The sequence below is a fragment of the Vanellus vanellus genome, assembly GCF_965231255.1.
Source record: "Vanellus vanellus genome assembly, chromosome: 1".
In the NCBI taxonomy this organism is placed as follows: Eukaryota; Metazoa; Chordata; class Aves; order Charadriiformes; family Charadriidae; genus Vanellus; species Vanellus vanellus.
The window spans coordinates 197,705,231-197,718,284 of record NC_138905.1 but is presented as its reverse complement, the minus strand read 5'-3'; the positions used below and the strand labels follow the sequence as shown (position 1 = coordinate 197,718,284).

At 40.3% G+C, this 13,054-nt stretch overlaps 1 protein-coding gene across 2 annotated transcripts in view; it reads left to right on the top strand.

Annotated features, from left to right (window-relative positions):
- FRY (FRY microtubule binding protein) overlaps positions 1-13,054 on the top strand; it is a 192,352-nt gene that overhangs the window by 164,941 nt on the left and 14,357 nt on the right. For both annotated transcript variants that reach the window (XM_082498322.1, XM_082498323.1), the window contains exons 54-56: positions 1,788-1,951; positions 3,146-3,335; positions 12,362-12,511. In XM_082498322.1, coding sequence (XP_082354448.1) covers positions 1,788-1,951; positions 3,146-3,335; positions 12,362-12,511 — 504 coding nt within the window. The remainder of the gene's footprint in view (positions 1-1,787; positions 1,952-3,145; positions 3,336-12,361; positions 12,512-13,054) is intronic.

The window sequence follows — 13,054 nt, the reverse complement described above, 5'->3', positions numbered from 1 at the left end:
TTGATAAGGAAAAATCTGAGCTCTTTCCTCTTTTCCTCTGAGTTCTTATTTTCAGAGAACTGATGGTATGTCAGCAATACAGAGGAAAATTTTTGTTACTTCTTTAGTGCTGAACAAAAATGTTTAGTTGTTGCATCATAAGCAAAACCACATTTAAATAGATGCAGTGAATGAGATCAACAGACTGATTAAGTAGGCCTCTTCTCAAATGTTTGTGTGTCAAAATCCAGGCATTACTGTTAACAGCACGAAATTAGTTAAACTTATTATCTATTTAAGATAGTGATCACAATAATTAAGGGATTAGAAGGCAGTGATGGATAATGCTATAAGGGATACAAAGATTCAGATTATGCTATTTTATATATTTTTCAAGTTATCTAAACTCACCGATTTCTGGAAGTGTACTCCAATCCTGCATGAATATTTGGAGTCACTTTTTTATTTTGCTTTTTGGGCATCATATTGGACTCCAGTTGGTGGGGGGTGTTTGTTTGCTCTTTCTTCCTCCCTTACCCTCTCCCATCAAAATGTGTTTTCCTCATACAAACACTGTCATTGTAGTGAATAAACCAATGGTACTTTCAAGCTAATATTTCATATCTGAAAGTGGTTAATACTAATTGCTTCTTGAAGAAGCATGAAACGTTTACGCTTCTTCCCAACTGCTCTGGTTCCTATTGTGGTAATTCAGCCATATAGCTTTCATTTCTCTTTTCAAGATGGTTTGTGCTCTGATTCATTTCATCCACCCTGGACTCAGGAATATTCCTATCTCTTTTAGAAAACAAAACAAACCAAACCAAAACCCCTTTCTTCTACTTAATTTCTGATCCTGTCTTTTCTGATACCAGTCTTGTTTAGAAATGCAAATCCCCAGGATTTATCTGTAGGATCCAAGCAGGCCTGGTAACCTGAAGAGGGCCACTTCTCTCTTTGAATTCCACTTGCCACAGATTTCCCTCCCTGCCAGCTCCCAACATGTGTAGGTACATGCACCTATTCATATGTGCACAAACACACACCTTACGAGATATACCCCGAACAGAAAAGATAAAGAGTTTGAGCTACCCACTGCAGTTGTCCCTACAGGAACTGTTTTGCAGGATGCTGTGGACGATGCAGACAAAAGCCAAAAGATTAAAACTGAAACAAAATTTGTTCAGACTGAAAATGCAAGAGATAGTGGAAAGTTTCAAGAAGAAATCAAGAGCTTTAGGTGCTTGTGGACGAAAAAGGAAGGAAATGATAGAAACATAATCCTTTTAATGGCCTGTAGATTGCTTTGGATTCCTCTTGAATGGAAGTTATTATGTAAATGCCATGCTAAAAATAATTCTCAATTCTAAACATGCATGTCGTCTCCCTGATAGTGATTGTTTGCAGTATATTTGGAGAGGCTTTAATGCACTCTTGGACACTATAAAGTGGTAAGTGACAAGGACAGTCTGACAGTAACAAGAACCATACTGTTTTTCCTGAAAAAAATACTTCCCTACTATGTTGCCAAATGCATTGAAATCAGAAATTCTTTGCCAGACAAATTAAGTTGAAGAAACACCTTAAAACGCCTTAAAAATAATATTGAACCAAGACAGCAAGTTAAGCAAATACAGTATTTTTGAAGAAGTGTAGCTTGAGTCATGTCCTTTATAATCTGTGGCTTTATATCTGTGCAGTTTAACATGTTATCAGGTGGGTTTTTTTTCATTAAATACTTTCTGTTTATTAGCAGAATTAACTTACTAATTTGCTGATTTCTAAGACATCATCATTCACTCCCCTAGGCTGAAGCTGTACATGAAGAACAGGATACAGCAGTCCATGAGGATGACCTTTCGGGGTCTACAAATGAACTCCCTGGAGCATTTGAATGCAGTGATAGCCTTAGTCTGGATATGACAGAGACTGAAGAGAAAGTTGACAGGCTGGAACAATTTGCTCTTGCTAGGTACTTGTATATACTGTTATCCATAAAAGTCCTTTTACACTGTACAACAAAGTGGTAACAAGGTGTTAGTTAATGGAATGGCTGTTTTGGCCACAAGACTTACAAAATTCTCATGAGTTCAGAGCAGTGAGAAGACAGTGCCCTAATTGCCTACATAATTATCACCCAACTCAAAAAAACCCCAAGATTTTCCTTCTAGGAGAAACAAGACATGGTTGTTATATACATCTATGCAGTTAGTAATTATATATGTAATATACTTAATCAAAAGAAAAAAAAAAGGATTTTTAAAGATTCCCAGTAATGGCAATGCTGCTTAATTAGCTGTTCAGCAGATCAGCCATGTATTCATCCTTCTGATTTCTTATGGGTTATAAGGAAGTCACAATATTGTCAAAAATCCCCTCTGATACTCCTGAGGCTGCTGGTGAGCGTGGCTGGACCCCAGTATATGTTGCAACAAGATTTTTCCATTCCTTATAGAGCTGACTGCAATTAGCCCGTATTTAAGGAAGGGAAAGGAATGAGGATATATAGAGAAGCTCACTCTCTCTGTGTGCCACATGTTTCAGAATTACAGTTCCTGTTCTTGGGAGCCATAGGAAGTATTTCTCCATCCCAAAGGATAATACACAAGACCAAGTAGCTTAATACCCTTCGAAAATGGTAGGCAGTCTGTTTCACCGGCCATGGAATGCCAAAATAGTGCTCTATCCTAAGAACAGTGTGGAGAAGGGATGGATCTTCTCCAATCCAGTGCACGGGGTGGGGGGGGGATCAAACAGGTCAGTATGTGTAATGTTTGTACACGCTGAGGAGTTTTTCTTCATGGGCTTTATCCTCCTGTGAAGTTTCAGCCTTCTTCCTCCAAATGCTGGTACAATAAAACAAATCAAGTGTTCTGGAATGGAGGAAGATAGATGATAATGGCCTGAAGACAGGGATTCTGAGTTGGAGGTTTTTCTCACTGTAGCCAACATCTGGCCAACCTTCAAAAGTAATTTGAAAGCTGGACTAGATGATCTCTAGAGGTCCCTTCCAACTTTGAAAATTCCGTGATTCCGTGATTCATAAATATTTTTAGACAGGTGCTGTAATTGGTCCTGTGATTATATCTCTCTCTTACAGCACATTTTATCTGCCACCTTCTTGGTAGTCTCCTTTCATCACAGTTTTTTTTTTTTTCTCCTTCAGTTTTGGAGATGTTGATCGAACCGCCTCCCCTCCTCCCTCGCCATTTTTTTCTGCCATCCTTGCTGCATTTCAGCCAGCAGCGTGTGATGATGCAGAAGAAGCCTGGCGTAGTCATATCAACCAGCTCATGTGCGACTCCGATGGTTCCTGTGCGGTTTATACATTTCATGTGTTCTCTTCTCTGTTTAAGGTGAGAAAATAAGTTTAAGATACAAAACCAAAATGTTTAGATTGTGTGTGGCTATTAGGATGGTTCTTGACAGTAGTACCAGTAATGAACTACTAGATATATAACCATTGTAATTTTGCATGCTGCAGAATTGCCATACTAGATCTTCATGCAGAACTGTCTTCTGGGACTGGTTTGGTCATAAAAATAGTGTGTATCTCATACTTACAGGTTTGGAGATAATGTTATAAAATATGGATCCACTTTAAAAAGTATTTTCTTCAGTACTTTACAAACAGCCTGAAACAATAACTGCAAAAGACAGGAAATCGCCTTTTCATCTCAAACTATTGTTAATCTGTTCTTTCGTCTCAAACTATTGAAATCTGGCCATGCCCATGTAAATGTCAACGTTGTTAAATACTCTATACCTAATCATCTGAATAGAAATATCCAGCTGCCATCATGTAACATAAATTCCAGAGATGAAGTCTCACGACTAGAAATACATTTCTCCTTTCTAAAACTGGATGCTCGCGAAGATAAGAATCTTGCAAAAAGATAAGAAAAAAAAGGCTTCAAATGTACAAGCTGTGCTAAGGAATGACTGTCTGGTTTTACCTGTAATTAGTTTTAAAGCCTTTCTTAATTGTTTCTTCTGCTTTATATGAGGCAGCTGCAGAATATTTAGCATGCTGCAGCAGTGTACACAGCAGCCAGGTAACTTCATGCAGAGTTTAAGTACCCATGATCTCAGAATACACAATTTTTCAGTAGCAATGGGTACCCCGCTAATCAATATACACTTTCAAGGTCTTTTCATATCTTTAAGACCATCCTTATAAGAAAGAAGCATCATACAGTAAGAATCTCTTCTCCATCTTGTTTCCTCAGTGTTCCACTGGAGTTAATTGTGTCCCCTCTCTAGCTGCACAGCGTGACCTCTTTTAAACATCACACCACTGGAAATATGGGTGCCTTATAGGCATTCTTTTAAACACTGATAAATAACTATTTGGAAAAAAAAAAAAACTGCTGACTTGAGTGCAGGACAGTTCAATTCTGAAAATTAATCCTGTGTTTCTTCATGATGTGTATTTCAGCTTTTCTGCCCTTATGTCAGTCCTAGAGGTTAACAGCCCCGTTCAAGTGTTCTGAGAGTTATTTGTCCTTTTTGTTCTGTTTGAAGAGTTGAAAAGGAACCAGTGTCACACTTCTGAAAATGAACTAAATAGATATTACTGTGTAAGGCACGACCTAAACATTACCTGTAAAGTACCTGTTTAACTCCAAATCCTAGTATGCCCGCACTACATTTGTTGTGCTTTTCCTATATATTCAGAAGACAGCCTACTCGTTTTCTTCGGTTGATACCGGAGGAGAAAGATACACTACTGCTCTCAAAAAAAAATGTCAATAACAGCAAAACCTGAATATCAGTTATAAAATATATAAATAAAAGGTGTTAATACTATCAACAAGCCAGAACTTTATAGCTGGAGTCACAGCCATATTTTTAGTTTATAAAAATAGCTTTGTTCTCCTCTTCAGTATTAAAACTTGGAAGTATTATTTTCCCAGATTTTTTTCATAAGATCCCAACTTCTCTGGAATTGTATTGTGTTTGCAGCATCAAACTTTGCTACTCATCTGCTAACTTAAAAGACTTTTGACCCTCACCAACAGGAAGTTGGAAACAAGCCAAATATATGCTAGGCTTGCAATGCAAAGTACTGCCAAAATATTTAACTGTGAAAATCCTTGTTTGGAGGAGCTTGTCAACTAAATACTTGGTGAAGTGAAAGAAGCGCATTTTCCAGGGCACCTACGTTTCGGTCTGCATCAAGTTAATGGTATCTTGGATGTTTGCCCACAACACACTAAACTTGTTTAAAATTCCTGAAATTATTGAAGTACTTTTCCTGTAAACAAGTCATAGCTCAGACAACTCTGGATTATCTTTATCTTTGTATTCTGTCGAATCAAATGTCTTCCAGGAGACCAGCTAGTTCCAAGACAAGTAGATTTGAGAGCTAGCAAATAGTTTTGACAATCGAGCCCTTTTGTTACGAAAAGTCCTCTTCCAAGAAGAGGAAACCTGAGGTTAAGAAGAAAACGTTTTGAGGGTGTTTTGTTATTATTTACATTGACAAAAATGCACAGCGACTATATGCAGGCATTATACCTATTCATAATATGCTGGCAGTTGGCATTATTATTCACAGTAGTCCCATTTCATAAAATATATACTGCATTCAAACCTTGCTTGAAAGATTTCAGCCACTGTAATATGCACCCAGAAGGACGTAGATGAGATGATAGCTTATTGTAGAACTGCTAGTCCATGTAATTGCAAAATAAATATATTTAGTGAAGTACTATACATAGATACCAAAGTACAGTCTCTTGCTGATTCATTTTACTACTTTAAAACACTGTTCAAGACTGTTACCTTCTTAGCTGTAGATTGATTGTTGAATATCTGAAAAGGAAAGCAGTAAAGGAAGAATATGTTTTCTTGAATCTAAACAGTAGACTGGTCAGCTTTTGATGAAGGCACGACTGAAATGCTTTGAGGAAGTTATTTTCATAAAATAAACTAGAACTGTTAAAATACATAAGTAGATGTGTGCTGGAAGGGACCTGAACAGTCCATGTTCCTTATCTTGCCCAGGTCAGGATCACCTGTAACTTTCATTCCAGTCAGATGTTTTTTAACTTTTTTCTCTAGGCTGTTCTTAACCTTTAGGCTAAGGTGCAACTTCACAACATTTCTAGACAATGTAGTCCTATGCTTAACTCTCCCTATGGCTTTAAAACTTCACTTCCTGTGTTTTATGCCCATGCCTTCTTGCTCTATACACAGTGGTACTTCTCTTCTTTACAGTTGCTGCTTATATTTGAAGGCCATTACCATGACTTCACCTACCCCAAACTTCTCTTATTTAACCTCAGTTCTTTCAACCTTCTTCATAAGTCATATTTTTGCAACTTCTCACTGTTGCTATGGGCTCTCTTCAGTTAGTCTGTGTATTACTTGAAAAGCAAGAGCAGGTTCTGTATTTCAACCTAAGTTCTTACCAGTACTGACTGTAAGAGTATTACCTGTCTTATAGAAGGTATTCCTGTTTAAAAACTTCTCTCTGCTAACTGCTGTACAATAGAATACAGTTAATCATTTTCCACTTGTAACCCAATCTAGTATGCAGATGTTGTTCTGCAAAATTTTGCCTTCCTGGTTATTCTCCATCCGGAATGTGCTCTGTGAACTGTTTCATCCTAGGTGTGCAACCTTGTCCTTCTTTCTTTTCCCTGCACCACTTCTCCAGTTTATGAAAATCAGTCTGAGTTCTAATCCTGACTTCCAAGGAGTTTGCAGCACCTGCACCTCAATCATCTATGCATTTAATAAGCATGTTGCATATTTCATTACTCAGTGTTTTCATTAATGACTTGGTTAGTGCCTGAGACAGTTCCCCTTGGAATCCTACTCAATTTATCTTTCCAATTAGACAATGAGCAGCTGATAATTAACTTCTGAATATGGTTTTGCACACCTAGTCACCTCTAGGCCTGGTTTCTCTGCCTTACTTCTAAGACACTAAATGAATTAATATATAACTTATCGATTTCATCTCTTCCTAATAGAATATTTTAGCCTTTCATGAAAATTAGTTTGATATGATTGTTCTGAGCAAATCTATACTGCCTATTACTTATCTTTTATAAGTTCCCCCACTTCCTGAACTTTGTGTTTAATTCTTTTGCTCTTGTTCTTTTTGAGATAACCACTTTCCTCAAGTTTTTTACAACACCCTGTGTTCTGTGAGTTTTCAAAGATATTTTTTATGGCTCCTAGACCTCTTTAGCCAGTATTATAACTATCATAGCATGAATTTCCCTAATCTGCAAAGATGAAAAAACATCCAAGATTTGCAAGATCTGTTCTCACCTGAGTTTTCATATGTGTCCTTGTTACCTGTACACAGATGCCCTTTCTGGGAGCAATAAGACAAAAAAAGGCATTAAGCACATCAATCTTTTTAGTGGCGTCTGTTAGTAGCTATTTCTCTCTATTGTGATTACTTGGCCTTCCTCTTAATTTTTTCTAGTTTACTTATAGAATCATAGAATTGTTAGAGTTGGAAAGGACCTTAAAGATCATCTAATTCCAACCCCCCTTCCATGGGCAGGGACACCTCCTGCTAGACCAGGTTGCTCAGAGCCCCATCCAGCCTGGCCTTGAACGCCTCCAGGGATGGGGCATCCACAGCTTCCCTGGACTACCTGTTCCAGTGCCTCACCACCCTCACAGTAAAGAATTCTTCCTAATATCTAATCGAAATCTACCCCCTTTCAGTTTAAAATTGTTACCCCTTGTCCTATCACTACACTCCCTGATAAAGAGCCCCTTAGGTACTGGGAGGCTACTATAAGATCTCCCCAGAGCCTTCTCTTCTCCAGGCTGAACAACCCCAACTCTCTCAGCCTGTTGTCATAGGAGAGGTGCTCCAGCCCTCTGATTATCTTCGTGGCCCTCCTCTGGACTCACTCCAACAGGTCCATGTCCTTATGGTGGGGGCTCCAGAGCTGGATGCAGTACTTCAGGTGGGGTCTCACCAAGGCAGAGCAGAGGGGCAGAATCACCTTCCTTGAACTGCTGGATACGCATCTTTTGATGCAGCCCAGGATGCGGATGGCTTTCTGGACTTACAGTTGGCTTTCTAGGCTGAAAGACTTATTCTTGACATTCTCTCTTTCTCTTATTAATTTATCTTGCAGCTCCTTCTCTGATTATTGTGCCTACAATTGCCATGCTATTTTTGCTATCCAAGTTAGTAATTTAACACAGTTTCACTTTCTGTTCTTTTTTGCATGAGTATTTGCCTGAGTGAAATATTTGTGATTTAGCCAGATGTATGTCTTAATATATTTTCTATCTTTCAGTGGTATAGAACGGGCTTCTGCCCTCTTTTTTTTCCTAAGGGACTCTCATTCTCTCCTTTCCCCATGAAGTTATTTCTAATCGGCTCCTTCCTGCAAGTTCCAAATGCATTGAAGTCAGTTGTATTATTTCTGTAATCTGTTTCTTTCACAGCCTCAGTTCACAAACTCAATTACTCTTCCCCAGGAGAGCATTGCAGCACCTAAACAGGTTAACCAGAGAGCCTGAGGAAGCTCTGATCTTGGAGCTTTCAAGACTCAGCTAGACAAAGCCATGGCTGACCTGATCTAGTGTTGGCAATAGTCCCACTTCAACTTGAAGGTTGGATCAGATGTTCTCCAGCATCTCTTGCATTCTGTTCCATAATCATAGAATCATAGAATAGTTTGGGTTGGAAGAGACCTTTAAAGCTCCCCTAGTCCAACCTCCCCTGCAACAGGCAGGAACATCTTCAACTAGATCAGGTTGCTCAGAGCCCTGTCCAACCTGACCTTGAATGTTTCCAGGGATGGGGCATCGACCACCTCTCTGGGCAACCTGTGCCAGTGTTTCACCACTCTCATTGTAAATAATTTCTTCCTTCTATCTAGTCTGACTCTACCCTCTTTTAGTTTAAAACTATTACCCCTTGTCCTGTCGTAACAGGCCCTGCTAAAAAGTTTGTTCCCATCTTTCTTATAAGCTGCTTTTAAGTACTGAAAGACCACAATAAGGTCTCCCCAGAGACCTCCAGGCTGAACAACCCCAGCTCTCCCAGCCTTTCCTCAGAGGATAGGTGTTCCAGCCCTCTGACCATTTTTGTGGCCCTCCTCTGGACCCGCTCCAACAGGTCCATGTCTTCCCTGTGCTGAGGGCTCCAGAGCTGGATGCAGTACTCCAGGTGGGGTCTCACAAGAGTGGAGTAGAGGGGCAGAATCTCCTCCCTCAACCTGCTGGCCACACTTCTTCTGATGCAGCCCAGGATATGGTTGGCCTTCTGGGCTGCAAGCACACATTGTCAGCTTAGGTCCAGCTCTTCATCCAACAGTACCCCCAAGTCCTTCTCAGCAGGGCTGCTGTCAATCCCTTCATCCCCCAGTCTGTATTGATACCAGGGGTTCCCCTGACCCTGCACTTGGCGTTGTTGAATCTTGTGAGGTTCACATGGGCCCACTTCTCAAGCCTGTCCAGGTCCCTTTGGATGGCATGCTGTCCCTCAGCATGTCAACTGCACCACTCATCATGGTATCACCCACAAACTTGCTGAGGGTGCACTCAATCCCACTGCCTGCATCATTGATGAAGATACTGAACAGTACTGGTCCCAATACAGACCCCTGAGCGGTACCACTTGTCACCGATCTCCATCTGGAAATTGAGCCATTGACCACAACACTTTGGATGTGACCATCCAACCAATTCCTCATCCTCCAAACAGTCCACCCATCAAATCCATATCTTTCCAATTTAGAGAGAAGAAAGTTGTGGGGGACCATGTCAAAGGCCTCACAGAAGTCCAGATAGATCACATCTGTAGCTCTTCCCTTGTCCACTGATGTAGTCACTCCATCATAGAAGGCCACTAGGTTGGTCAGGCAGAATTTGCCCTTGGGGCCATGCTGGCTGTCTTGAATCACCTCCCTGTCCTCCATGTGCCTTAGCATAGCTTCCCAGGCACAGAGGTGAGGCTGACAGGTTGATAGTTCCCAGGGTCCTCCTTTCTACCCTGTTTAAAAATGGGTGCAATGTTTCCCTTTTTCCAGTCACCAGGAACTTCACCTGACTGCCATGGCTTTTCAAATATCATGGAGAGTGGCTTGGGAACTACGTCAGCCAATTCCCTTAGGACTTGTCAGGTCCCATAGACTTCTGTATGTTCAGGTTCCTCAGGTGGTCACGAACCTGTTCTTCTCTTACAGTGGGAGTGACTTTGCTCCCCCAGTCCCTGTCTTGTGGTCCATCCACTTGAGAGATGTGGGGAGAGCTGTTGCTAGTGAAGACTGAGGCAACAAAGTTGTAGAGTATCTCAGCCTTCTCCTTGTCTGTTGTTACCAGTTTGCCAGTCCTGCTCATCAGGGGGGTTACGCTTTCTTTGACCTTCATTTTCTGGCTGACATACCTATAGAAGCCCTTATTATTATTATTTGCATCCCTTGCCAAGTTCAGCTCCAGCTGTGCCTTGGCCTTCCTGACCTACACAACCGGGCACAACACATCCCTACACAACCGGGCAGTGTCCCTATACAGTTCCCAGGATACCTGTCCTTGCTTACACAGCGTGTGCATTTCCTTCTTGCCCATTAGTTTGACCAGCAGGTCTCGACTCAGTCATGCTGATCTCTTGCCTTCCTTTCCTGATTTCTTACACCTGGGGATCAAAAGCTCTTGCACTCTAAGGAAAACATCCTTAAAGATCTGCCAGCTCTGTTCTGCTCCCGTGTCCCTGAGGGCAGCTTCCCAGGGGTTCCTATTGAATAACTTCTTGAAGAGCTGGAAGTTTGCTTTCCTAAAATCCAAGGTCCTGACTTTACTCTTCGCCTGACCTGTATCCCTCAGGGCTGCAAACTTTCTAAATTTCCTTCCACTTCTGCATTCTCAGCTAGCTCTTTTCTGTTGGTTAGGATCAAATCTAGATCTCTTTCCTTTGCCAGGAGAGTTGTCAGCTACAGTTTCACTAAGACTTGGACTGAATCTTTCTTTTCAGAAGACGTCATAGTAGTAAATTCCCAGCTGTCACCAAGCCCTGTGATTCAGATGATTCTGCTAGTTCCTCATAAAAATAATCATTTACCTGGTTTGGTGGTTTGCCTCTACTACAGACTCAGCGCAGCAGAGAATCTGAACCATGTGCTACATGACGTGTACAGCACTTTGTTTCTGTGTTGAAGTAAGATAATAGAAACATATAGCAAGACAAGTGTCAGTCTATCCAATCTTAACTGAGTTCAGATGGCCAGTTCAGTTGCTTTAGAGAGAGATTCGCAAATACGCGGTTATGAAATTGGTCTGGAGAGGAAGTTTCTCTTTAACCATTTTATAAATTAGTGGTAATGAATACCCTACCTACGATGTGGGCGCTTATGTAGCTTTTTAAAAAAATAATTCAATTCAACAGCTTCACTGTTAATGAAGTCTGAATTCAGCTCATGTGGTTTTAGGTACTTAACTTCAATGCTCCAGTGTAGGTGCAGTAACAGGCTATTTATATGTCTGTCATCCAGATTGGTACTTGGGCATGTTTACAGTAATACAGGTCCTAACCTACATTCCTCAGAGAAATGTCTATGGTAACGTGGAATGAATCATATAAAAATGTTGCATACTTTAATTTTCAAAAATATTTTTATGTTACTCCCACCTGCTGAGCAGTTGACCTCAGTGAGATGTATTTTGGCAGTGAAACCTGCTGTGTATTTACCAATATAGTTATTTCCGTTCCTGCAAGGCTAAAATATTACTTTTATTCATTCTTCACATTATATATTAGTCACTGAAAAGAAAGTATCAGCACTAGAATGTTTCTGGAAGAGTAGACTGGTTTAGGACTCAAAACACTAAAAAAAAATCTGAGAAGAATAATTCCCGGATGCAGTGCAGTATTTCTGGAGTCCTCCCAAGCAGCAGAAAAGTTTTAGTAAGAAGGTTTTTCCCACAGAGGAAAACAAAAGGTTTTTTTCTGATTTTCCATGCTGCTGTTTGGCATTAGGATGTCCATTATATTATGAGATTAGCCACTTGACATAGAATACTAACAAAACAATGCCCGGAATGGGCAGAAAAAGTAATACTCTGATCAACTCTGTTAACCCTGTACAGACAAGAAAAAAAACGCTACCTGTGGGTAACAGGCTTTATAAAGATTCAATCGTCGTTACAAGAAATAATGTATTTCAGTAGAAGATTATTACGGATTCTGTAATTAGTTTCGCAGCTGCCCAGCTGTACACTGTCTCCAGCATAATAACTATTATTCAGTATCCTTGAGCAGATGTTCAGTTCTCCACAGGGAGATGGTCTCTTTTGCACATTATTGTGCAAAGAAATAAAAGCATGCCATTTGTTTACAAAGAAAAGAAGCTTGTGCTTGAGTAAAGAATGTAATAAATTGTATTTTGCTTTCCAGAATATTCAGAAAAGATTCTGCTTCCTAACCTGCGATGCAGCTAGTTACTTGGGAGACAACCTGCGAGGAATAGGCTCCAAGTTTGTGAGGTCTTCTCAGATGTTAACATCATGTTCAGAATGTCCCACTCTTTTTGTAGATGCAGAAACAGTGAGTATAATCCTTTCAAAAGGCGTGTGCCGCATTGCAGTGTGTTATTTTACTGGCTGTTTCACTTTTGAGCAACTCCTGAGCAGATATGTCAAAAAGGTACTCACCTCCTATCTCTAATTTTTGTCTCTTGTTCTTAACCTTATTTCCATTAATTTTCCATATTATTTTATTAGGTAAGTACTCACAGATGGGCAATACAGAATCATGGAATCATAGAATAGTTATGGTGTGTTGAGCCTGTGTGCCAAAAACCAATATAAAACAGGTGCCTACTGGATGCAGTTGGCTCCACAAATGGAAAAGGAGAAGCTATTTTTCACATAGTTCGGCATGAAGGATGGTAATATGTTTAGTGGTTTCATTTGAATCAACTGTGATGTGAGCTAGATGATAAAAATATATATGGCCTATTAGATGGCCCTTCCCATTGTTTTCATTTTGGCCCATGTTGATCGAACAACATCAGGACAGTGTGGCCTCACACAGAAGTAGAGAGGTAAGAACTTGCAAAGTGTAATCTTGGGCCCACTGCTGTGGCTG